Genomic DNA, 25,750 nt, shown 5'->3' with positions numbered 1-25,750 from the left:
TCTTTAGTAACAATTAATCTACCTCAGTTCCTGATTTCCAGGCAATGCACAGAAGGGTACAATTTATATAGCAGGCATTCAGATCAAGGACACTCACCCTGACACCAGAGAGAGAAGCAACCTTCCCAAGGCTGCTGACCACCAGGGACGGCCCACCCGGGGGGTCATGAACAGTCACAACCAGTGGGTGGAGCAAAGAGCTCGGAGGAAACCGCAGGGAAAGGAACCCCCCGTTGCAGGAATTCACAACTTCAAATGAAATTAGATAAAGTAAAAGGTCATAGACGCTCACTTGGGCTAACGTGTAGTGTAATTACGCCCTTCCAGTTGGACGGAAATGTAACTGCTTTTTTCACAGAGATGAAGTCACACCCGGGTGAGCTTTTTTACCCACAAGCGCAGAACCAGCTCCAGCAGAAGTGGACTCCAGGACGGACGGCTGGAGGGCCCGGCCTCGGGCCACAGGTGAGGAGCGGCCGCCCCTCAGAGCTCTGTTGTCAGCAAACACTTCTGCTTCAAGGTGGCTTCTCCAGCAGAGGCTGGAGCCGAGCTGACAGGAAGAAAGAATACGTTACTCACTTTTTGGAAAATGAAAAGACCACCATCCAAGGCGGAAGCGACCTGCGTTTCTCCCAAGCGCCTCCCGGAGCATGCGGAGAGGAAAGAGGGGGTGTAGTAGCGCTTAACGTAGGCGATTCCGCAGAGGGTCATTTTCTAGATAACCGATGCTTATTCCATCTTGAAATGGAACCTAAGTTCCCTGCTGCCTTGGATACAACACACCGAACAGAAACCTCATTTCTTGCTGAGCCAGGGCTGTGCTGGGCACCGTGGCAACACGTTCGGAAAGCGCCAAGGCCGGGGGTCCTGTGTGTGTGCTCCCGCGGCCCACGCGGCGGGTCTGAGCCCCGCACCACCTCCTCTGCTGCGTCAGAGGTGAAGCAAGAGTAAGTGCGCCGCTCCGCCTCAGGGCAAGGGCGTGCGCAGAGGTGCAGGTTCAGGGAGACTGAAAACGATACCAGAGTCCCAAGGCCAGAGGTTAACGGCCTCTAACGGCCTCGACGCTATCAAGGCGTGTAAACGAAACAGCTGTTGCTGGAACCCCCCTTCCGCATTTCCACTCCACAGAGAAGACACTGCCGACTGGATTTGCCTGGAACTTCCCTTCTTGTTCTGGATCCCTGGTTCTCAAAGCGTGGTCCTGGAACTCGTCATGAATGCAAGTTCTTAGGCCCCACCCCTGGCCCACTGGCCCGAAGCCTGAGGACGGCCCCACCCCTGGCCCACTGGCCCGAAGCCTGAGGACGGCCCAGCGCCTGTGCTCTAACAAGCCTTCCAGGCGGGCCCGCCAGCTGCGGCGTCCTCACTGTTCTCAGGGGTGTGTTTCCAAAATGACACACAGTCCTTCCTAAGAGTCAGCGTCTGCTATAATTACATAAATATTTCCACAGCTCACTATGGGTGTATTGTATTTCTTTTCTTGTACAATTTGTTTTTTCGTGTAACTGCTTGCTCGGCGTCCAATACTTCGTTTCTAATTTACCCTTAACCTTGCGAACACAACCAGGCTTCTGTTCTCAGGTAATTTTGTAACATTAGGGGCGGGCCACGTGTTTGTCGTTTCCCTTGGCAACATCCTTCCTGGAGCCCCACAGCCTCCTCTTCTAATCCGTACAGGGTCCTTCCTAGGCCTGCTTGGAACTTCCCTTCACTCTCCTCCCGGTAAATTGCGGCACCTGTTTCCTGGGTCCCCTGTTTTCTTTCTTGGACAGTCACCTTGTTTTGATGGAGCACATCCTCCACTTAAGTAGCTTCCTGAGGAAGGCCGCCTTAGAAGCATGTATTTTAGAGAAACTCCACGTTTTATAATGTCTTCATTTCTTTTTTTCTTTTTTTTTGGCCGCGCTGTGCGGCTGGCAGGATACCAGGGGTTGAACCCGGGCCCTGGCAGTGAAAGCGCCGAGTCCCAACCACTGGACCGCCAGGGAACTCCCTAAAATGTCTTCATTTTAATCTCACACTTCACTGATAGCTTGGGTATAAAACATGAGGTGAAAAATGATTTTCCTCCAGAATTCTGAAGGCATTGCTCTATTATCTTCTAGCTTTCAGTAAAGTCTGCTGTCATTCAGATTACCAGTCCTTTGTATGAACTCTTTTTCCCCCTCTCTGAAGACTTACATCCTCTCTTATATTCTGAAACTTCATGATGTTCCTTGCTGTCGTCTATTTTCATTCTGTTACTAGGTACTCATTGGGCTCCTTTAATCTAAAAACTCAAGTGCTTCTGTCCTGGGAAGTCTTGATTTCTTTCTTGGACACTTTTGTTTCTTCTGGACCTCCAATGATTCACATACTGGACTTCCTAGACCAATCCTCCAATCTTCTTTTCTCTCCCAATTTTCAACTTTTTGTTCTACATTTTAAGGGACTTCCCCAATCTTACCTTCCATGCATTCTTTGAATTTTATTTTTAACATGGTTAATAATTTCCAAGAATACTTTATGTTCTGTTCCTTTTCTTTTTTAATTTCCTGTTGTTGTTGCGTGGATATAGTACCTTCTTTTTCACGGTATCACTTTGCATAATTTCCTGTTACTGTTGCGTGGATACAGTACCTTCTTTCTCACACTATCACTTTGCAAAGTTTTTGATACTCACATTCCTTTATTTCCTCATTTCTCTTTCAAGTTGACCTGCTCTGGTGTTCCCTCAAACATCTGATAATCTTTGGCTCTGTTCACATGCAAGAGGAAAGCGGCATGCTCACGCTTAAGCGTGAAGCACTGGCACGCCGTGTGAAAGCTGTGCATGTGTGGGCAAAACCCACTAACTACGGGCTTCCAAGTCGAGTTATCAGATTTCCTGGGATCCACAAATGTCAGTCTCTCTGGGCCTTTTTCTTCGCTCAGTCAGGTTCTCTAGAGCGCAATCCTCTGAATTTCTCACCTGAGACGTTTTTGTACATGGCCCACGGCATTCTGGAAGCTGGAAACAGAAGGAAGGTTGGGGGGGGTCTCACCCCTCGGCACGTGGACACTGAGTTAACCTCCTTCAGCTCAGGGCCTTCCTCCCAACAGGGTCCCCCAATCCAGGGCCCCGCCTGCCCAGCTCCTCCAGAGGGGAGCCTCCAGAATCAGGCCGGCATCGGCGGGGCGAGGAGGGGGAGCGTCTAAAGGGGCACATTCTCAGCCCCACCTTGGACCCATCTTCCCAACACTCGGTACCTCAGCTCCTGAGCCAGCCCGGGTGCTACAGCGCGGACTGGATTCTTATTTTCCCAGTCTCCACCCCCTCCCCTTTCCAGGCTTAGACTTCAGCCTTCTCCTCTCTGCCAAGCTGGTCACCACTTATCTGTCATTTAGCTGCTCCTAAAACTTGCTCGGTAATCTCAACTGCTGTTGTTTCCTCTCCTGTTCTTTAACTTTAAAATAAAATGTACACAGCGCACACCCCAAGTAAATCTGAATCTGTACAGATGCAACCCCATCACCATTCTTTTAAAAACACGCTACTGATGATAACATACATACGCTGAAGTGCACAAATCAGGAGCTGTAAGTTGAGGACCCTGTGCACACTGACCACACCTGTGTAATCAGCACGCAGAACGAGAAACAAAGTCACTAGCACTCTGAAACTAGCCACCTCCAGGGTAACCATTACTTTGGTCTCTGAGAGCTGTGCCTCTTTCTGAACTTTGTTTTGCTCCCCATTATCATGGAGAGGAGGCTCTCAGGCGACCCCAATGACCCCCTCCTCCTGGTACTCACGTTCGTATGAGACCTCCTCCCCCTGAGCATGGCAGGCCCTGTGGTTTGTTCTAACCAATGCAAATGAGCAAAGGTAACAACAGGCTGTCACTCCCGCGATTACAGTATACAGATGGCGACCTCTGGCCGGCTGGCAGGCGTCCCACCGCCTTCCTGGTTTGCTGGCTCTGCTGAAGTAAAGGCCCCAGGCAAGTAGCGAGGGTAGCGCGGCCTGGAGCCAGCCCTCAGCAGGCAGCCCCTCAGGAGCTGAATTCCTCCAACGGCCATGACTGCAGACCCTCCGCCAGCTGACCCTTCACACGAGAGCCCAGCTCCGGCCGACTCCCTGAGTGGAGCCTGGGGGAGACCCGCAGCAGAGGGCACAGCTAGGCTGTCCCAGATCCCTGGCCTGCAGGGAATGGGGTGCAAGCCGCTAAACGTGCGGTGATTGTTACACAGCGATAAATACCTCATGTAACTGTGTGCGCGACTCGTCTGTATCTCTCTACCGCGGTCCCAGTTCGTTAGTTTTCACTGCCCTAGTCCAGTATGTATCTAGTTAACTGCCAGTGGGCTTTTCAAAAGTCTTCAGCTTGGACTATGATGAACACAGCTGCCGTAAACGTTCCTGTACGTGCCTTTTGATGGACATATATTTGTATTTCTATTGGGTATGCATGTAAACGTATTTTCAGCTTTCATAGGTACAGCCAAATCTATGTCCAACACAGTTATTTCAATTTACAGTTTCAGTTGCCCCATAACTTCACCAATACTTGGTACTATGTGTCTTTTCACTTGAGCCGTTCTAGGTGTATGCAGTGGTATCACATAGTGGTCTGAATTTGTATTTCTCAATAACTTGTCAAGATGGGCCATCTGGATGCCCTCTTGTGAACTGCCTATTCAACTCTTATGCCAATTTTTCTATTGAGCTCTCTTTTTCTTATTGATTCACAAGAACTCTTTATATATTCTGGATATGAGTTCTTTATGAGAGAGACACAGACAGAGTCAGAGGGAGGGGGAAGTGCGGTTGTCTTCTCCACTGTGTGGCTTCCTTTTTGAGTGTTTGAAATAATATCTTTTGATGAATAGGAGTTTTTTTTTTTTTAATTTAAAAAATTTGTTTATTTATTTATTTTTGGCTGTGCTGGGTCTTTGTTGCTGCATGCAGGCCTTCTCTAGCTGCAGCGAGCGGGGGCCACTCCTCCTTGCGGTGTGCGGGCTTCTCATTGCAGTGGCTTCTCTTGTTGTAGAGCATGGGCTCTAGGAGCGCAGGCTTCAATAGTTGTGGCATGCAGGCCCAGTAGTTGTGGCTTGTGGGCTCTAGAGCACAGGCTCAGCAGTTGTGGCCCACGGGCTTAGTTGCCCTGTGGCATGTGGGATCTTCCCAGACCAGGGCTCGAACCCGCGCCCCCTGCATTGGCAGGCGGATTCTTAACCACTACGCCACCAGGGAAGTCCCTGAATAGGAGTTTTGGACACAATCCAAGTTATCAATTTTTCCTGTAGGATTGAAGCTTTTTGTGACCTGTTTAAAAAATCTTTGCCTATTTCAAGGCCACAGGATGTTCACTTATATTTTCTTCTAAAAAGCTTTATTGTTGGACATTTCATATTTAGATTTGCAATCCACCTACAGTAGATTTTGCTGTGTAGTATGAAGTTGGGTCAAGATTAATTTTTTCCCACAAGGATATTTAACTTGTCAGGCTGATTTACTGAAAGACTGCTCTTTCCCTTCAGCACTGTACTATCATTTTTCATAAATCAGGTAACTATACCTGTGTGATTTGTTTCTGGACTCAACTGTTTCACTGATTTACTGGCCATGTTTTCCTTACTGAGATACTGCCATATATTAGTTTCAGGTGTACTACCTGTCATCTTTGATCTAATTCCTTTATGACTACTTTGCTTTGGGAAGGAATGGAGACAAGCTCTCATGTCATCTGTAACTTCTCATTTCGAAGTCCTTATGAACTCGCATTTTACTGTGTGAACTCAATTACAAAGAATTATCACCTGGCCCTCTACACACAATCCCTATGTTTGCAGTGGGAACTACCAGTCATACAGATGTTTAGGAAAACAGGCCCCACACCTGTCCTGTTCACGCCTACCTTCAGTGCCGGACACAAGCAATGCCTGGTGCCTAGCAGACAGTAAATGTTTGCTGAGTGAACAATTACAGTAAAGACTATGGAGATTAGACAACAACTTTAAAATGAAACTATGAATTTCTCTCAAGTTAATTATCTCTAATAACTTTTCTGTTATAATCAGGGATTTTGTTCTCTAAAGCATCTACTTCGACCGACCCACATTCTCAACACCAGGAGGATGTGAGAAACAATAGACATACCAGGAAGACGTCTGAGGTGAGAAATGGGGCAATTATAGATCTTCTGCAAAACAGGTACAGTCTTGGTCCTAACAATTAAAAGCTGAAGAACTACATGCTGAACAAAAGCTCTGGCTGTGGCAAGTGATATGCTAAAATGAGCTTGCGGTAAAAGCTATGAGCCCTCACCTTGGGAATCCCCTACCCCACCCTTATCTGAGCCTCTTCCCCTGTATTCATGGACAACCTAACAGTAAAGCATGATAGGAAAAGACCTAAATCAATTTTAAAACAAATACAAAGTTTTAAAGATAAACCTGCTTGTATCTTTATCTAATAAAGACTTCATTAAAAAAAAAAGTAAGGTCTACTTCATACTTTTGTAGAAGATTGCTACTGACAAGAAAAAAGAAAAAAACACTACTCTAAATAATAATCACAGAAAAGATTTATTCAGTTTCAATTAAGTTCAACTAGAGAAGAATTGACATTATTGCTTTAAGTACAATTAATTTCGTTATTTTCTCCTCTTAACAGAGGCCTGAGAACTGCAACTGAGAAAAGATTCCTCACCTGGTCACAGCATCCACAAAGAACGGCGCTGGGGGAGAGATGAGGGAGACCACGCCTCTGTTGCCAGGCCCCTCCTTGCCGGCCGGCGAGAGCCCGTTGTCTCCTGCAAGCCCGTTAGGAAGGGCAGCACTCTGCTGAGGGAAACACGCGGGCCGTCTGAGCGGAGGTGACCACACCTGCCCCACAGCCAGCACTCAGCCCCGCGTCATCTTCTCCAGTGATGACGGTGATAAGGGTGATGTTCACCGTGACAGCTGCTTTGTTTTTCTACCATCCTTCACATCAGACTTTTATTTTCGTTTTTGTCAGCACCCTTAACTATTTACAAGCAGAAAAATTAAACCTCTAGTTTGAAGCCAGTAGGTTCAATCAGAAGAGATTTGATGATGACCCCATGTTTTCAAGGAAAAATAAGAACCTGGTATTCCTTCAGGCCTCATTCTGAAAGGGTAATGGAAAGAAAAATTGCAAATATCATTAACTTACTGGCACAATCCAACGGGGTGTGATCGTGGATATGGAAGATATCTGAAAAAAATTGTACATGTATATTTATTTTTAGGGAAGACTGACATTTTCATAATTATACTCATAATGCTTTCTTCTACTATGAAATGCACTGGGGTGGGGGGCAGGGAGCAGGTCTTAATGGTGCCCTTGAGCTGACGTGGACTTCTGAACCCAAGGTCCTTTTCTACAGCACACATGCCATACGTCACCACTTAAGAAACTGTCATAATCTTGAGAATCTCTTTAATCTAAAAACTTACTACTCCCAGAATGCTACTACTACTTTCAGGTCATTCACTAGGACTGTCCCCCACCCCTAGCATCCAATTTAACATTTATTTTCTGAAACTTCATTTCAGTCCATTACAAAATAATCATAGCCTTCTTGGTAGCATGCTGAACGGTGGGCTGTGACTAACTCAAACGAAGAGCAAAAAGAAAGTACACAGAAGAAAGCTCTGTTCAGCTACAGTCCATGTCCTAACTCCGCATGGAGGAAAGAGCAATGAAAACACCCACACTGCTCCTGACACATGGGGCCTTTGCTATATTCTTTCTAAGGTTTAATTTTCTGTATCTTACTTCCGCGTGTAGAACTGTAATCTAATGAACTCCCAACTTCCCCCTATTTTATGGAAACTTAGCCTAGTCCTTGCACTGGTGACAGATTCTGATAAGAAAAAATTAATGTAAGCCCAGGTTTTAGTAATCTAGGTAACCACCAAAAGAATAAAAACACAAAATATGACTTTCCCACCAATATTAAGAAAATGTACTTCTAACCATAGGAAATAAAAGAGAGAGAAAAAAGAAATATGGTAAAAGTAAACAAAAATTGTTTGGCAGAAACAAGTCCTATAATAACCATAATTACAGTAAATATAAATGGATTTAAACTCAATCAGAAGATACAGACTCTCGAATAAGATTTTAAAAACAAGATCCAGCAAAATGCTGAAAGGTCCACTTAAAACCAACAGATACAAAAAGGTTGAAAATAAAATGATAGAAAATTATACATAAGGTGATTCAAACTTAAAGCTCGGGTGTCAATTTTTTATCAGTCAAAAGGGAAATAAAGAAAGGAAAAAAAGGGCGAAGAAGGACCTTTAAAGTGCTAAAAGGAGCTCAGAAAGTATAATTACCATCAACATATATGCATCTCACAGCCTATCTTAAAAATATACAAAAAATTGAAAGATCCAGCAATAGGTAAGAAATGGGCTAATCAATAACGGTAGACAGAGATACTAAAGACACCCCAGAAACTGACAGAATATTTGAGAGAATCAGCAGATTGACTACTGAAAGAATTCATCAAGTTTGCTAGACACAAAATTAACTTATGAATTCAATAGTAAAAAAAATTAAATACCATTCACAATATCAACAAAACTATGAAGTATTTAGGAGTTAACCTAATGAAGAATAGAGAAGACTTACAGAAAACATTTAGAGACTATTTTCTGTTACGTTAAATCCTAAATTCTTTAAATATAATGGGGGAAAAAAATCTCAGTAGCAAAAAAACATGAAGGACCTGGAAATAACAAAAATAGGAAAACATAAACTTATATTGGGGAGACTATAACTACAAAACTTTTAGGAGAAACAGGAAATCATGGATGACAAAAACATATTGTACTCTTGGCTAAGAAGACAAATATATCAGTTCTTTCCACAAGTTAATTTATGAATTTAACGTAATTACAAATAAAAATTCAAAGGCTTTCAGAGGGAGTGAGACTTGACAAATTTATTCTAAAAATCATCTGAAAGAATTAACATGCAAAAACAGCAAAACACCTGCATAATGATGCTGGACTGGCCTCACCACGTATCAAAATGATTTAAAAAGTTATTAGAGGTCTTCCCTGGTGGCGCAGTGGTTTAAGAATACGCCTGCCAATGCAGGGGACACGGGTTCGAGCCCTGGTCTGGGAAGATCCCACATGCCGCGAAGCAACGAAGCCCGTGCTCCACAACTACTGAGCCTGCACTGTAGAGCCTGCAAGCCACAACTACTGAGCCTGTGCTCTAGGGCCCGTGTGCCACAACTACTGAGCCTGCATGCCACAACTACTGAAGCCCACGCGCCTAGAGCCCGTGCTCCACAAGAGAAGCCACCGCAATGAGAAGCCCGCGCACCACAACCGAGAGCACCCCCCACTCGCCGCAACTAGAGAAAGCTCGCGCACAGCAACGAAGACCCAACGCAGCCAAAAAAAAAAAAAAAAAAAGTTACTAGAAGAGTATTACAGTTCTAACAACAGAAAAATCAGTAAGTGTAACAGAATAGATAGCTCATATGCAGAATCTAAAATGCATCATAGTCTACATTTTTATTTAAAACATTCTAAATTTGTAGGGAAGGAAAAATATATTAGTGATAAAAAAATGTCTTTAATCAAATTGATTTTCATCACTGTATTACCCCCACCTGTGAGGCAGCATAAACAAGCAGTAAGTGTTCTGAGTTGGGCCCCAAGGACTCCTTCTCTGGGCTTCGGGCCATCTTGCACTGGCCTTAGAAGTTACCTCTTTCATCTGGTTAAAGGATTACTGCAGCCCGATATTGCCAACATCCCTTTTATTTTCTGCTTGCTCACCTGGTAAAGTCTCTGCGATTATCGCCCTAAGCTGGTGGTTCCCGGCCCACACCCACATCACTGGGAATGTGTCAGAAATGCAGCTTCTTGGGCCCCAGGAATGCACCGCATCCGAAAGCCCGAGAGTGGAGGCCAGCAACCTGTGCTTTCCTACACTCTCCAGTGATGCAGACACACACCTGAGTGTGAGGGCTGGTGACCTACGCAAACATCAGGGGAAGGACCGCCCTCACTTGCAAGGCTTCGAGTGACCCCTACGGCAACTCCTGCCACGCCACTCACAAGGTACTAAGTGAACTATCTATCTGTGTACCTTTCATCCCAGTATGTCTCTGAAGGGAAGGGACTGCTTCCTCTTTGTATTATGGTCACAGTACTTAACACGGTGTCTCCCAAACTCAAATGATGATCAATACGTTTAACGCCAACCACTCTTACGCTCCCACCTTTCTGTACGTTTTCAACAGCTGGAGGTCTTACTGCCTGAACCCTTCAGAAGCTGGTTCACCCCGCATGTCCCTCTCACACCACTCACTAGGGTGCTGGGTTACAGAGGCTCAGCAACATGTGGTCGCTGTCCTGTGACACACAGACCCAAGTGGGCAGAAGCTCACTATAGAAAGGCAATGCTAGGTGGTTACCGAAATATAAACTCTCATTAAATGAAAAGTTTTACTAAACTGCAGAAAAGGCAAAAACTGCAATCTACTGGGAACATTTTCAAAGAGAAATACCTTTCCATCCTGCTGTTTTAAAGCCTATTTACCTGAGGTGTGGTTGTGTGGTCAATGAGATTCTCTGTTAGAGATAAAAGCAAGGCATCCAATTCATCTGTAGCATCCTACAGAAGACAAGATACATGGACGTTAAATGACCCGTTAGTCACCAGACTAGATATTTTCCATATCCTCTCAGTGTATAATTTGGACCCAGGCCTGGATGGTGTTAACCTTTAAACGAAGGGGACCCTCAGGAATCATGATTATTAGTGATTCCACTTTTGTTTGGAGGGGAACCTAGCCTACAGTCAGAATATTAAAAAGCTAAAGTGTTATGTGAATTTTCATACAACTATTCCTTCTGGTGAGACAAAACTTGCGTAGGGTTAGGACCGTCCCGGCTCTCAGTTCTTAAAACAGACGGCAGAAGCTAAAGGTTCAGCCCAGTTGACGATGACTACGGACACGCCTGAACTTGCAATGCTTCTTTATCCACATGGATGAGTGATTCACTGTTCACAAAGAGTATAATATAACCCCCCCCCATAAATGTTAATACTTTTGTCTAATTAGTATTTGAAGCACCTTATAGAAACAGAGTTCCGTACTGCAGTGTGTCTGTGTTTCTGGGCACAGGAAGAATTTTAAAAGGATAACAGATAAAATTCCAGTCTGGAAATGAGAGAAGTAAGTATCCAGGGTGTAGTCCATAACAAAAAAGGCCCTTCATTTATACATTTCTGCCTGTCTGTCTTCAGGCCACGGTGCGTGTCCTGTTCGATGTCAACTGAATTTTAATCACACATGTGAAAAACCGCCTGTCTCCTCCCACACCCCCTCCTCCTACTCCGCCCCCTCGTACCCTGTAACCTGGGTGAGCCCCCCAAACGGCCCGTGCATATCTCTACCACAACGTATCAAAATTCTCTCTCCAACTGTACTGGAAGCAGTTTGAAAGAAGAGGCCGTGTTTCACTCATTTGTGAATTTTCAAAGCCTATCACGCTGTCTGGTACAATATGCAATAAATCTTTGGGCTAATTGTCTTTCTCTGTTCCAAAAACATCTCGGGTTCCACCTAATGATTTTCAGTGATCAGAGATGTCAATGTATCTTTTTAGAATTTTAATTAGCAGAAAGGAATCTCCAGATTAAAAAGGTATTTTAGGTTGAGTTTTTTTTTTTAAACTCCTAAGTCTGAAAAACCATACACCTGAATATTAACTATACACTGTCTTTGGGTAGTGGGAATCAGGTGATTTCTAATGTTTTTTTTTTATGAAATATTTGGTAAATTTCTACAATAAATGTGCTTACACAATAAAAGAACAAAATGGTAAATGTTCATTTACAAAAATAATTTTTTGTTTAACTTGCAAATTAAAACATTCACTGGGCAATGAGCTGGGTTCCTGTGACTTGTGAACTGCTAAGGGTGTACGGCAGATGGATAGAGGAGAGGCAGGATTTGAGACTTGCTGGTTATGTTACAACACAGTGTCAGAAAGTCAATTTCAATCCATCAATATTTATTCAGTGCCTGTTATGTGTCATGTACAGTTTGAGACACTAGGGAAGCATAGCCCGAATCCAAAACCCCAAAATACCGAGACCCCCTAAAAACAGAACTACCAACAAATACCTCAAAAATGGAGAAGATTCAATTGCTCCCTCCTTCCTGAGGAGCCTCAGGGGCCGTTGGGGGTAGGTAGGCTGAGACCCCACCACCAAAGGTCAAGTGAGGTCTCCCCTGATTGAGGACTTCACCCCTTGATTAAAGTCACTTCTGCTTCAAAAAAAAAAACAAAAAACGGAGAAGAAACCCTGAGCTGCTCTTGGGAGGGATGTGACAACAGCATTCTCCCTAGAGCAGTGAGGCTCGATGCTCTTCTCACGGCTGGCGTTCTGGTGGCCGTCACAGATCACCAGGCGTCCTTACAACCAGGACTCGAGGCAGGGGAGTCTCTGTGGAGTAACCTTGAAAGTGGAAGGAATCGTTACCTTTAGAGCAGGCCCATTTTCTGCAGGCGTGGTTCGCATCGGAATGAGAGACCCTCCAGGGACCGGCGCGGCGTTCTCATTTAACTCAGCACTAGGAAGAGAAAGGCAGGTTCACGTCACGGACGACCGACGCAGGAGCAACAGGCAGCGTGCTGAAGGAGGAGGCTCAGGGAAGTAGGGTAACCGCCCCACAGGGAAGGAAGAGACAGCTGGCGGGGGGGTGGGGAGCAGACAGTGGTCCGCGCTGCCCCACACGCCGCCGTGAACCCCTCCCCATCCATCGCATAACAGGTTCACATCCAGGTCAGACCCGTTCACTACTGCTTTGCTTCCCTCCGAAAGCTCAATGAAATGACAGAAAAGATTTCTTTTTAACAAAAGAATAAAATCATAAAACTTCAGAACCAATAAAGGATGTCAGTGGTAGCTCAGGAGCTTTGAGGAAATGCTGAAAACCGTGAAATGCACAGTACAAGAGGTGATTTCAGGGTTATGGGCAGATTAGATGCTACAGTCTGCTCCAAAGAGCATCCAGTCTAGAGAAATCATGTAAAAGACAAGGCAGATACACAAAACAAGACAGACAGATACACGAAGAAGACAGATCAAGAACGGGACAGCTCGGTGGAACAGCAGTGACACGGAACACCTGAGCCGCGGAGAACGAGGCAGGAAGCCCCTTCAGGAGGCGGGCGGGAGCGCTCCACCGCACAGGGCAGCAGCCCACCTCCAGGGCTCCAGACGCGGCGGCGGGATTGGCCCGGGAGAGGATGCCAGCAGGAAGGACAAGGACGTCAGCCCCAGGTGAGGATCACAAGAACAGGAGCAGCTTACAGACAGCTTCAACGCCAGGGAGGAGACGGGGAAGCCAAGAGACCATCAGCCACCAGGACGACACACCCGGCAGGGACCCCGGTCCTCTCCAGCATCACTGCAAAGCATGCAAGTGACAGGAGCAGTGCCCGTCCAATCCCACAGGGAGACTGAGAAAAAACAAGAGGCAAATCCTAGATGGAAGAGTCAGCCTTGGGAGCTAGACAGAAGCTAGGACCACTGCAGCCACAGCACTGAGGCACACAGAGGCAGAGAGATGAAAAGTAAGAAGGAACAGTTATGAGAGACAGAGAAGGGATCAGGGTATTTCAGCTAATGTCTAATGGATGCTGGATATTCACAAAGATAAGGGCTTATGACTTTCCAGAACTAAAAAAAAGACATAGGTCTTCAGATTGAAACACCATCTTGAATACTAACAAGAATGAAAAATAAAACTATACTTAGATGTACAGTAATGAAAATGCAGAATCTCAAGAATAAGCAGTGAAAAACCTAAAAGTTACCAGAGAGAAAAGATAACTTTGTGCTCCAGAGAAAAGAAACAGCTGAGACTAAAGGAGTGAGCCCTGAAAGGAGTGAAATACATTTCACAATGAAGTCTCCCAACCCCTCAACAAGAGATTAGTCCTGCTTTTCTACACACTAATAACAAACTATCAGAAAGAGAAATCAAAAAAAACCAACCCTGTCTAAAACTGCATCAGAAAGAATAAAATACCTAGGAATAAACTTAACCAAGGAGGCAAAAGGCCTATACTCTGAAAACTAAACTCTGAAAACACTGACAAAGAAATCTCAAGATGATACAAAGAAATGGAAAGATACCCCATGTTCACGTATTAGAAGAATTAATATTGTTAAAATGTCCATACTACCCAAAACAATCTACAGATTTAATGTAATCCCTATCAAACTCCCTATCAGACATTTTTCACAGAACTGGAACAAATAATCGTAAAATTTATATGGAAACACAAAGGACTACGAATTGCCAAAGCAATCTTGAGAAAAAAGAATAAAGCTGGAGGTATCACACTCCTTGACTTCAAACTATACTACAAAGCTACAGTAATCAAAACAGTCTGGTACTGGCACAAAAACAGACACACAGATCAATGGAACAGAATAGAGAGCCCAGAGATAAACCTATGCACTTAGGGTCAATTAATCCACAACAAAGGAGGCAAGAACATACACTGGGGAAAAGACAGCCTCTTCAGTAAATGGTTCTGGGAAAACTGGGCACCTACATGTAAAAGAATGAAATTAGAACATTTTCTCACACCATATACAAAAATAAACTCAAAATGGATAAAAGACCTAAATGTAAGACCAGAAACCATAAAACCAATAGAAAACAAAGGTAGAACACTCTTTGATATAAATCATAGCAATAGTGTTTTTGGATCTGTCTCCTAAGGCAAAGGAAACAAAAGCAAAACTAAACAAATGGGGCCTAATTAAACTTAAAGTCTTTTGCAGAGCAAAGGAAACCACTGACAAAATGAAAAGATGACCTACAGAATGGGAGAAAATGTCTGCAAATGATATGACCAGTAAGAGGTTAATATCTAAAATACATAAATAACTCATACAACTCAATATTAAAAAAAAAATAAACAAACCAATTAAAAGTGGGCAGAAGAACTGGATAGGCATTTTTTCAAAGAACATACAGATGGCCAACAGGCACATGAAAAGATGCTCAACATCACTCATCATCAGGGAGATGCAAATCAAAACAATGAGATATCACCTCACACCTGTCAGAACGGCTATGGTCAAAAAGAGCAAAAATAACAAATGTTGGTGAGGATGTGAAGAAAAGGGAACCCTTGTGCTCTGTTGGTGGGACTATAAATTGGTGCAGCCACTATGGAAAATAGTATGGAGGTTCCTCAAAAAACTAAAAATAGAATTACTATACAGTCCAGCAATTCTACTGTATTTCTGATATAAATCCTGAGAAAACAAAAATACTAATTCAAAAAGATACACACTCCCCAATGTTTACAGCAGCATTATTTACAATAGCCAAGATACAAAAGCAACCTAAGTGTCCATCAAGATAAATGGATAAAGATGTGGTGTATACATGCAGTGGAATATTACTCAGCCATAAAAAAGAAATTCTGCCATTTGCAAAAACATGGATGGACCTAGAGGGTATTATGTTTACTGAAATAAGTCAGATAGAGAAAGACAAATGCTGTATGTTATCACTTATATGTGGAATCTAAAAAATAAACAAATGAATATAACAAAACAAACAGATTCACAGATACAGAGAACTAGGGGTTACCAGTGGGATGAGGGAAGTGGGGAGAGGCTAGATAGGGACAGGAAATCAATAAGTATAAACTAAATACCATGTATAAAATAAATAGGCTACAAGGATATAAATATACCCAACTTATAATAAATTTAAGAATGGAGTATAATGTATAAAACTATTGAATCATTATATTATACACCTGAAACAAACATAATATTGTAAATCAATTATACTTCAATTTTAAAAAAAGAATCCTGAGGCCAAACCAAAAAAAAAAAAAAAAAAGGACAACAAAAAAGATTAGTCTTAACATAGTTTACACTGCTGCAAAACACAGAAAGCAGATGAAAAATCCTTACAACATGTGTGTATAATGAAGAACATGCGCAATGTTAATTTGGAGCAAACATTTGTCCATAACTTAAAAAATGAATATATTGTGGCAACTGAAATGAAGAAACCATGGATAACTTTTTTAAGATTCAGATATATCAAAACAAAAGTGACTGAATCGTACACTGTAAATGGGTGATTTGAATCGTATCTCAATGAAGCTGTTATTATAGAAGTCAACAATCCGAACAGACATTTCTCCAAAGAAAAAAGGATGTTCAACATTGTTATTCTCAAGGTAAATGAAAATCAAAACTACAACGAGACACCGCTTCGTACTCACTGGGGTGGGTACAGTTTTTAAAATGAAGAATAATAAACACTGGCAAGGATATGGAGAAGCTGGGAAGATCATATGTTGCCGGGGGACTGGAAAATGCCTTAGCTGTTCTGGAAGACAGTTTGGCAGGTGCTCAGTAAGTTAGAGACAGAGTTACCACATGACTCCCAACAGCCTCCTGGGCGCACATTAACGAGAACTGAAAGCATGTCTACAGAAATCCTAGTGTGGGAATGTTCAACAACAGCTATATTCACAGTAGCCAAAAAGCAGAAACAACACAAATGTCCATCAATTGACACATGGATATACGATGGAATATTATTCAGCCATGAAGTACCAATACAGGCTACAATATGGATGAACCTTGAAAACATTATGTCAAATGAAAAAAGCCAGACACATATTTGTATGAGTCCAGTTATATGAACTGTCCAAAGCAGGCAAATCCAGTGCAGGCAGAAAGTAGGTGGGTGGTTGCCAGGTGCCGGAGGAGCAACGTGGAGAGCCGGCATATGCGGAGGGTGCTTCCGTTAGGGGTGAGGACAATATTATGGAACTAGATAGCGGTTAGGGTTGCACAACTTTGTCAATTCACTAAAAAGCATTGAATTGCCTACTTTTAAAGGGTTAATGTATAGGAATTACAGCTCAAAAAAAAAGATAAAAGCAAAATGATCTAAATCTACTATAGCAAAATATGAGGATATGACAAAGCTTGACATGTGGTACACAGACATGTATTATATAGTCTCCACACCTTTCTGTACTCCTGAAATATTTCCTTTTAAAAAGGGGGTACAGCAACTTTTTAAAAGTGTGGTATGGCATGAGGAAAAAAACAGTACCAGAAAAGGAAAAGATCCAGAAACAGACCCAGGTTTGTATAAGAACATAAGCATATTTTAAAGGATCCATTTCAAATCCTGGGAGGAAAACAGATTATTCAAAATACCAACAGCCATTTGGAAAAACAAATCCGGAAGTTGGAGTCCATTCCAGGACCTTCCCACCTTCCAGAGTTCAATGAAATTTCTGATAAACAACTGGGTAGTCACATCCCCATCATCCTCCTCTTGGCAAAAAAGTTTGTGATGAGGTTACTCTAAAAGGCTCCAATAAAAACAACAATAGCATTAAAAATGTTGTGGGCAAATTGATTTCTTAGAAAAGGTTAAGTTGTAATTCCAGTTGTACCCTGATCACCAAGTAGTAGGTTTGCTGAGTACTAACTGTAAAGTCCTTTACACGAAGCATGTGCTTAAGTGCTATGTTGATTACAGCACCTGGAACTGAATATCACTAATCAGAAAACTCTTCACTGCGTAAGTTCTGAATAACGGGAAAAGAAACACATTCACTCAACAATGTTTAGCACCAACTAAGCACAGAACACTGGATACGCAGGGACGAACGAAACAAACTGCAACAAAGCAGGGGATGGAAGTCTAGTAAGACAAGAGACATGGCATAACATTCAACAAGAAAAGACAGGCAGAAGGAACTCAGAGGGAACAGCAAAGAAATCTGCTTGCGTCATGTGAGAGACCATAGTAAGACAGTTTATAAGAGCAATCCCACCTTGCCGACAGCATGGCACTAAGGCAACTACCACACCTAAGAGAAGTAGTACACATTCTTCACCAGGTATCTTACGAGATTAAAAATATCTTCAAAGGCTGTTTTTGCTCTATAGTTTGAATCAGCTGAGGAAGAATCAGAATGAAAAGATTAATTAGGAGTATCTTCAAATGATCTAAAATTAGGTCCTAAGAAGCTATGTAGTGGATAGAAGAGTGATTTCAGGCTTTCTTTCAAATAGATATCCTGAAACCATGTGATCACAGAGTGGGAAAGAGGAAAAAAAACACCCCCCCAAAGAAAGTTAAGAGGAAAAGAACATCAACTTAATTCAGTCTACCCACAACTGTACCTGTTGGTGGCAGCATCCTGAACACTGGCATTTTTATGACTTAATAAGCTATCTTCTCTTGTAACCTAAGAAAAAGAAATCATAAAAATTAAATCTCCTCAATACACTGCAATAACCTATATGGGAATAGAATCTAGAAAAGAGTGGATATATTAACTGACTCACTCTGCTGTACAGCAGAAACTAACACAACATTGTAAATCAACTATACTCCAATAAAAATTAATTTAAAAAAATTAAATCTCTCTCACAGATAATAAAGTAATAAATTTACATTCCTTTCCAGTAAAAATAGAAGTATCTGTTTGCTTCAGTTCCAGAAAGAGGTAACCATACCTTATCTATGGAAATATAGATACTGTACCCAGCACAATCCTATCCCACGCCCAAATTCATACTCCAAGTTTCCACTTCAATATGTTGGTCTACGAATCCATACGCTTTACTAGACAGCTCTAAATCATTTAAGACACAATGGTATATGTTAGTCGATGTACACAGAATCCAAAAAGATTCAATGCCAGAATTTTTCAAATTTACATGATAAAAAGAAGAAACAGACGTTAAGCTGCGTTATCTGGCTTTTTGTTTTTCCCTGAGTACAAGGAATATTTCAGAGGAGAATTCTAAAAAATCTTTCTGAAGAGGTCAGTTAGTTTTTCCCCTCAACTTTATTGAGGTATCATTTACATACAGTAAAATGCACACATTTTAAATGTACGGTTTGGTGCATAATCAACACTACAATCAACATATGTAACACTTCTACTACCCCAAATGTTCCCTTGAGGCTTCCGATGCAATCCCACCAAAAACCCATACACGTGGCCAGCAGTGATCTGTGCTTTCCATAGTTTCATATAAATGGAATCGTAACATCCTTCTGTGGCTCCCTCTTTAGAGTAACAGGATGTTTTTGAGGTTCACCCACGGTGTTGCATGTGTCACTAACGCATTCCTTTTTGCGTGCTGAGTATCTTTCCACTGTATGGATACACCCCAATTTGTTTACCTGTTTACTTGTTGATGGACATTTGGATGGTTTCTAGTTTTTACCTATTACAAACAAAGATGCCAGGAACATTCATGTACTAATACCTGTGTGAACCTACGCTTTTATTTCTCTTGAGTAAATACCTAAGAGTGGGGCTGCTGGGTCATATGCTAAGTGTACGTTTAATATTTTACCAACTCTTTTTTTAAAATTAATTAATTTTTGGCTGCATTGGGTCTTCTTTGCTGTGTGCAGGCTTTCTCTAGTTGCGTCGAGCGGGGGCTGCTCTTCGTTGTGGCGCACGGGCTTCTCATTGCGGGGGCTTCTCTTGTTGCGGAGCACGGGCTCTAGGCGCACGGGCTTCAGTAGTTCTGGCGCACGGGCTTAGTAGCTCCACCACATGTGGGAACTTCCGGGACCAGGGATCGAACCTGTGTCCCCTGCATTGGCAGGCGGACTCTCAATGACTGCGCCACCAGGGAAACCCTTACCAACTCTTATAAAGTACTTGGAACATTTTATGTTCTTACCAGCTGCGTGCATTGCAGGCCGTCCATCACTGCCCACACGGGCATGTCAGTTGTTAACTTTAGCTATGAATTACAATGTTAGCTGTAGACTTTTTTCATAGATACCCTTTATCAGGCTGAAGTTCCATTCTATTCCTAGTTTGCTGTGAGCTTTTATCATGAACAAGTGTTAAATAACGTGAAATACCTTCTCCAAATAAATTGAGACAATTTTCCTTATTTTCTAATATGTTGTACTATACTGGTTTTTGAACAATAAACCAACTTTTTTCCTGAGATAAACCCTACTTGGCCATGGTGTACTATCCTGTTTATAAGCTGTTCAGTATGATCTGCTTCTACTCTGTTAAGGACTTTTGAGTCCATGTTCAAGAACAGTCCTGGTCTGTAGCTGCTTTTCTTGTACTCCTTCCCTCTGGCTTTGGTGTCAGGCTGAGACTAGTCTCATAAAACGAGTTGGGAAGTGCTCCCTGCTCTCCTAATTCCTGAAAGAGCTTGTGTAGAACGGTCATTACTTCTTCCTTAAATGTTCAGTAGACCTTAACAACGAAGGCATCTGGTCCTGAATTTTTCTTTGTGGGATGATTTTAACTATAAAACAAAATCTTTCATTTAGGGCTATTCAAGTTATTTCTCTCTTGTTCAAGTCAAAACAGATCCAAAGTACAACTGAAACGTGAGGTGACGAAAAACTGTCACCACCACTGCTGCTACAATAGGCAGTGTCAACATCGGGATCAACACTTACTAAACACTAATTCTGTGCCAGGAGCCATTCTGTGGCCTTTACCTTTATCATTTTATTTCATCCTTATAACCCACCTTAGGGAAGGTACTACCATCACCCCTTTTTAAACATAATTAAACTGAGGCTCAGGGAAATTAACTAACTTGCCAAGTCACAAAGCTAATCGGCGACTAGCTACTAGTAGATTAGAAACAGGATTCAAACTCCAGTTGTCTGATTCCAGAGCCTGTACTGCCGTATTTTATATACAAATATTATGTTTTATGTTTACACTGGGGTGAGAAGGTACATAAAATGCACGAACGATATTCCTCAAGTCCTCTCAGTTCTCCTCAAGGCTTGTGCCTGGGAACACAATGGGTAAAGAGCCCCTTCTCAGCAACAGGATTATTTTGAAATCCTAGTTGACAACAGGACTTGGTGAGACAGGCTTCTGTCCTGCTTCAGCGCAGAGGATAACCTGAAAGTTGGGGAGGGCCAAGGAAAAGCTGATTTTGAGAGCATGGACGCCATCAACTTCATGGGGGCTGGTCCCTACCCACTGCACCCTCATGAGACGACACAGTCAACTCTTCACCTTATAACCATCACTCTGTTGCAAATAACATCACAATTTTGCTGAATTGGGGGTAGATGGGTGGTGGGGAACAATGAATTGATAAAGAAAGACCTAAAGTCATAGACTTAATATTGACAGGAACCTAAAAATCACTATAGCGTTTCCAGCTATAAAAGTGGCAAAGATTAGGGACTCACTTCTGCAGGGATTTGGCTTTTAACTTCTTACACTGTAGAGCAGCATCTTTACTCTTTTTCTCCTGTGACTCCCCCCTCTTAATCTTGCCTGAGTAGAATTTGGAGTTGGGAAGGCATCTGCCACCTTTGTTTTGTCTTTTTTTCCTTTTTTTGGGCACGCGGGATCTCAGTTCCGCGACCAGGCATGGAACCCGCACCCTCTGCGGTGGAAGCGCGGAGTCCTGACCACTGGGCCGCCGGGGAAGTGCCGGCATTGCCAGCTTGCGTGTGCTTCCTGGTACTATTCTCTCTAATCACTGGCCAAGTCACTCATGTCTACCGTTCGTGTACTTTCTTTGTTCTACAGGGTCTCCTTCCACTTCACCAGAACCCTAGTAAAGGCAGCTTACCTTCTGCACTGCTTCTACTTGAGCCTTCAAAATGTTACTCTTCAAGTCAGGAGGAACTCTCCTGGCATTCAGTGCTGGGCTGTCAATGGCATTATTCAGACATTTCTCAGTTAACTTCACCACTTCCTCCTAGATATTAAAAATATTCTGTAAGCAACTCTGAGAGCATATAACTAAATGGAAACAGAAAAGGACTGATGAAAGTTCATATACAGACAATCAGGGAATCACGTGTCTCAGGCAGTCATATCCTACTCCAGGAAGAGTCGACTCTTACATGGGGTTTCAAACTAAGGCGCAGTAATCACAAACAAGAACTATGGCTTGGCAGGGACCCCTGGAAATCATCTAGCCCAATTTCCTGTCTTTAAGCAACTGAATAACTAACGATACCACCCTGGACAAATGCCTGAAATAAACCACAGACTGTGTGCCTTTTGCTGCAATTAATTTCAATTGGATTTTAGGTCAGACCCTACGCAGGCTAATCCCTGTGGTTCTGGAACTGTCACCAGGTAGATGACTGTGTCTGAGATTATGTTACATGGCCAGAAGGAGGTCACTATCAGGTAAAGACTTATGAAAATGATAAAATAAAGCACAAGTCCACTCAATGAAGATCATAATTGAAACAATATAAATTAACTATTATGAAAAGAAATGGGAGAAAGCAAATTAATAAGTTTAAATTATCTGCACTACAACTGATATTTTACCTGACTTGAATGACAATCAATAATAACAACAACTACCATTATCATTACTATGGTTACCATTTAACACTGGGCTAAATAACAAACTCACTCTAAATACTTTCTTCGTCTCAGATACAGCTTTTGTTCTATAAAACAGGCTAGCTGCCACGTATGGGATTACATACTGCACCGCTCTTTCAGGTTTGAAAATATTTAACTAATGTGCTTATTCTAATCTGGTTTTTCTAAGTGTGGTCTCCACACATCTGCCTCTGGGTGGGACCCCAAAATGTGAATGTTTAACAAGCTTCCCTGCGTGATTCTGACACCTCTAAACGTTTAAGAATCACTACTTTGCACTAGACTGTAACTTCCTAGTCTTTAGAATGGTTCCCAGCAAGTGAAAGAAGACCTGATATCCTTTTTCAACCATGCCTAGTTCACACCACATGATCCAGCAATCCCACCTCTGGGCATACGTCCAAAGGAAACAAAATCACTATCCCGAATAGATCTGCACCCCCAGGTGCACTGCAGCCCAGACATGGAAACAACCGCAGGGCCCATCAAAGATGATGAAAAGGATGTAAAGTACACACACACACATACACATAAATACACACACACAAGGAAATACTGTTCAGCCTTTAAAAAGAAGGAAATCCCGCCATTTTCAACAACCCAGATGAAGCTGGAGGCCTCGTGCCGAGTGAACCAAGCCAGATAGAGAACAACAAATACTGCACGGCACTACTCAGATGTGGGACCTAAAAAAAAATTCTAAATCAGAAACAGAGAGCAGAATGGTTGCCAGGGACTAGGGGGTGGGATAGCAGAGGGAGGTTGGTACAAGTTATCAGATGAATAAATCCTGAGGACCCAGTGTACAGCATGGTGACTACAGTTAATTATACTGATTTTTACACTCGAAATTTGCTGAGACAGTAGATCTCAAGCGCTCTCACTAAAAAAACAAAACAAAATGAAAAGGTAACTTATGTGAGGTGACAGATATGTCAACTAATTGGACTGTAGGAATCATTTCACAATGTATACTTACACCAAATCATCAAGGTGTACACTTTAAAGATATTTAAATTTTATTTGTCAATTATACCTCAGTAAAGCTGGAAAAATATCATGGCTAGTTCAAATGCTTTGACATTTTCTTTTCAGAGACAATTACATTGCAGACTTGAGATTATTTGCTAATCATTTATATTTGCACGTCACAGGATTCTCAGAGCAACCTGCCTCTGATATAGGCAAGTATTTATTTTCCTGCCTATATTAAAAACAAAAACAAGAATTCAACACACGTATCACAGGTAAAAGTACCCGTGACTGTTACCATCTTTCTGGAAGGCAATTTTGCAAAAGTACCAAAGGCTTTTAAATTATTCCTGGAATTTGACCTAACGCTGTGCCGCACCATGCGGCTTGCGGGATCTTAGTTCCCAGACCAGGGACTGAACCCGACCCAGGCAGTGAAAGTGCAGAGTCCTAACCACTGGACCACCAGGGAAGTCCCAAAACTAACACTTCTACTTCCCAGTAAAATAATCAAAGATGATGGCAGATACTTACTTATAAGACTGCCAGAGCACTGATTGTGACGGTGAAAATTAGCAACAATCTAAATGACTAACAGGAGACTGAGTAAATGCAGTGATGATATATGCATGCCATTTAACTACCATCGGTAATATGTTATTGAAATAAAGAGAGTTATAATGGATTAGTTATAGAAAACAGTGGTATTGCATTTTTATTAAAAAAATATATATATATCACATTTCAAGGTTTGGTTTAAAATGTTAACCATAGTTACCTCTTAGTACTGGGATAATGGAGGTTGGATAATGTCCTGCTTTTTAAAATCTTTATGTTGTGTTACTACGCTGCTGATATGTCTGCCTTGGATGGCCAAAATGTGCAAACAGAAGACCGAAAGAACTAAAAAGACAACCTGATTCCTAAACACCCCAAACATGACTGGACACTCAAACTCTCCTGTAGAGCCGTCCTTGCTGCCATCAGAGTCAGCTTAGTTAGGAGCTTAAGTCGGGTTAAAGTCATCCAAAGTCTGCTTCAGTTTGTTACCAAGCAAGGGGTCATGCGCTCGCAGCACACAAAGCCAAACTCTGACAGCGGGTGTTTGCAGCAAAGTAGGGTGCCAAGCAAGGAGAACAGGCAGCTCATGCGCAAAAGACCTGAACTCCCTGACGGCTTTCAAGCAAGGGTCTTTAAAGACATTGTTAGGGAAGAGGGTCCAGGATGCATGATCAACCTGTGGACCTTCTTCTGATTGGCTGGTGGTAAAAGGGTGATGACTCGGGAACCTCAACCTTCTGGTTCCAACCAGTCTCGGGTCGACATGCTTGCGGTCAGCACATCGTCACCATCCCGCAGCGGGTGGGGGTCTCAGCTTCTGCAGAACAGCTCAGAGATAGGCAGCAGACGGTTCTCCACATCCCTTCAGGAGGACCTAGGAGCCCGGTGACTCTACTGTCCTAATCATTAACTGCTTGAGTCGGCTCTCTGGAACTCAGGGAAGGCCCAGGAGACTACAGCCTGTTTCCTACAAACAAGAAACGGGGGACATGGAGAGGCTTTTTGTTCCTGGGAGGGCCCCACGGGGTTCTGCTTGGTTTCAGTCCCCCCTCTTCTTGGATCCTCCTCAATCCTGAGGGGAACAGGGGCAGGACAAGAAAGGGAATGAAGTTTCTGGATAGAGAGATTAATCATCAACTCAGCAGGGCCACTCAGTGTTTGAAGTTCTCAACCGGAATGCCATCACATCTAAACTCAAAACCACTCTTGAAACAATCCTGGCTAGAAGAGAAGTCTTATTTCTGAGAGCTCCTTCTTTAAATGGCTCAGAAAACTGAAACTGTTTAATTGAAAAAAAAATTGTATAAGCCTTTTAACTAAAGTGAAGTTCTTTTTAGTTCTAACCTTGGAGAGACGCAAAGAGTTATTTTAAGGTTGGTATGGTTCACTCTTTTTGAGAATTTAATAAAATTTGGACCCACTTTCCAGAAAAACGTATAAGTGAATCAAAGACAAGAACATGTATTCAATTTTATAGGGTTTAAGGCACTCCTCGTAATTATTCATGGGTAGATCCATGATTTGCAAGAACCTTGCTTTAGAAGAACACATACAATTTGCCTTGTATTTTACCTAAATATACACAAAAGTTTTAACCACTTTATAAAGTTTCTTCCCCTTAAACTGTTGAATGTATCTAAATGAAGCCAGAAGAGTCCCTGAGATCATGATAAAAGAGATGTGAACTTTTAGAGCTAGCTTACCATATAAACTAAAAAATGCTAAGATACAAACAGCTTAACAGCCTGATTTCCAGACTTAAAAATTATTCTTTAAAAAACCGGCACCTGGGACT

At 42.5% G+C, this 25,750-nt stretch overlaps 1 protein-coding gene across 4 annotated transcripts in view; it reads right to left on the bottom strand.

Moving 5' to 3' along the window:
• Positions 1-292: 292 nt before the first annotated feature.
• Positions 293-25,750, bottom strand: part of EPB41L5 (erythrocyte membrane protein band 4.1 like 5) — a 135,100-nt gene continuing 109,642 nt past the window's right edge. For 3 of the 4 annotated variants that reach the window (XM_036858285.1, XM_036858289.1, XM_036858286.1), the window contains exons 19-25: positions 21,647-21,775; positions 18,230-18,294; positions 12,512-12,602; positions 10,559-10,633; positions 7,160-7,201; positions 6,674-6,807; positions 293-550 (exon numbers count right to left, since the gene is read on the bottom strand). In XM_036858285.1, coding sequence (XP_036714180.1) covers positions 484-550; positions 6,674-6,807; positions 7,160-7,201; positions 10,559-10,633; positions 12,512-12,602; positions 18,230-18,294; positions 21,647-21,775 — 603 coding nt within the window. In that variant the 3' untranslated portion in view covers positions 293-483. The remainder of the gene's footprint in view (positions 551-6,673; positions 6,808-7,159; positions 7,202-10,558; positions 10,634-12,511; positions 12,603-18,229; positions 18,295-21,646; positions 21,776-25,750) is intronic. The other variant, XM_036858288.1, reaches the window with a different exon arrangement.

This window comes from Balaenoptera musculus, chromosome 7 (assembly GCF_009873245.2).
Source record: "Balaenoptera musculus isolate JJ_BM4_2016_0621 chromosome 7, mBalMus1.pri.v3, whole genome shotgun sequence".
In the NCBI taxonomy this organism is placed as follows: Eukaryota; Metazoa; Chordata; class Mammalia; order Artiodactyla; family Balaenopteridae; genus Balaenoptera; species Balaenoptera musculus.
This window is presented reverse-complemented; position numbering and strand designations above follow the sequence as displayed.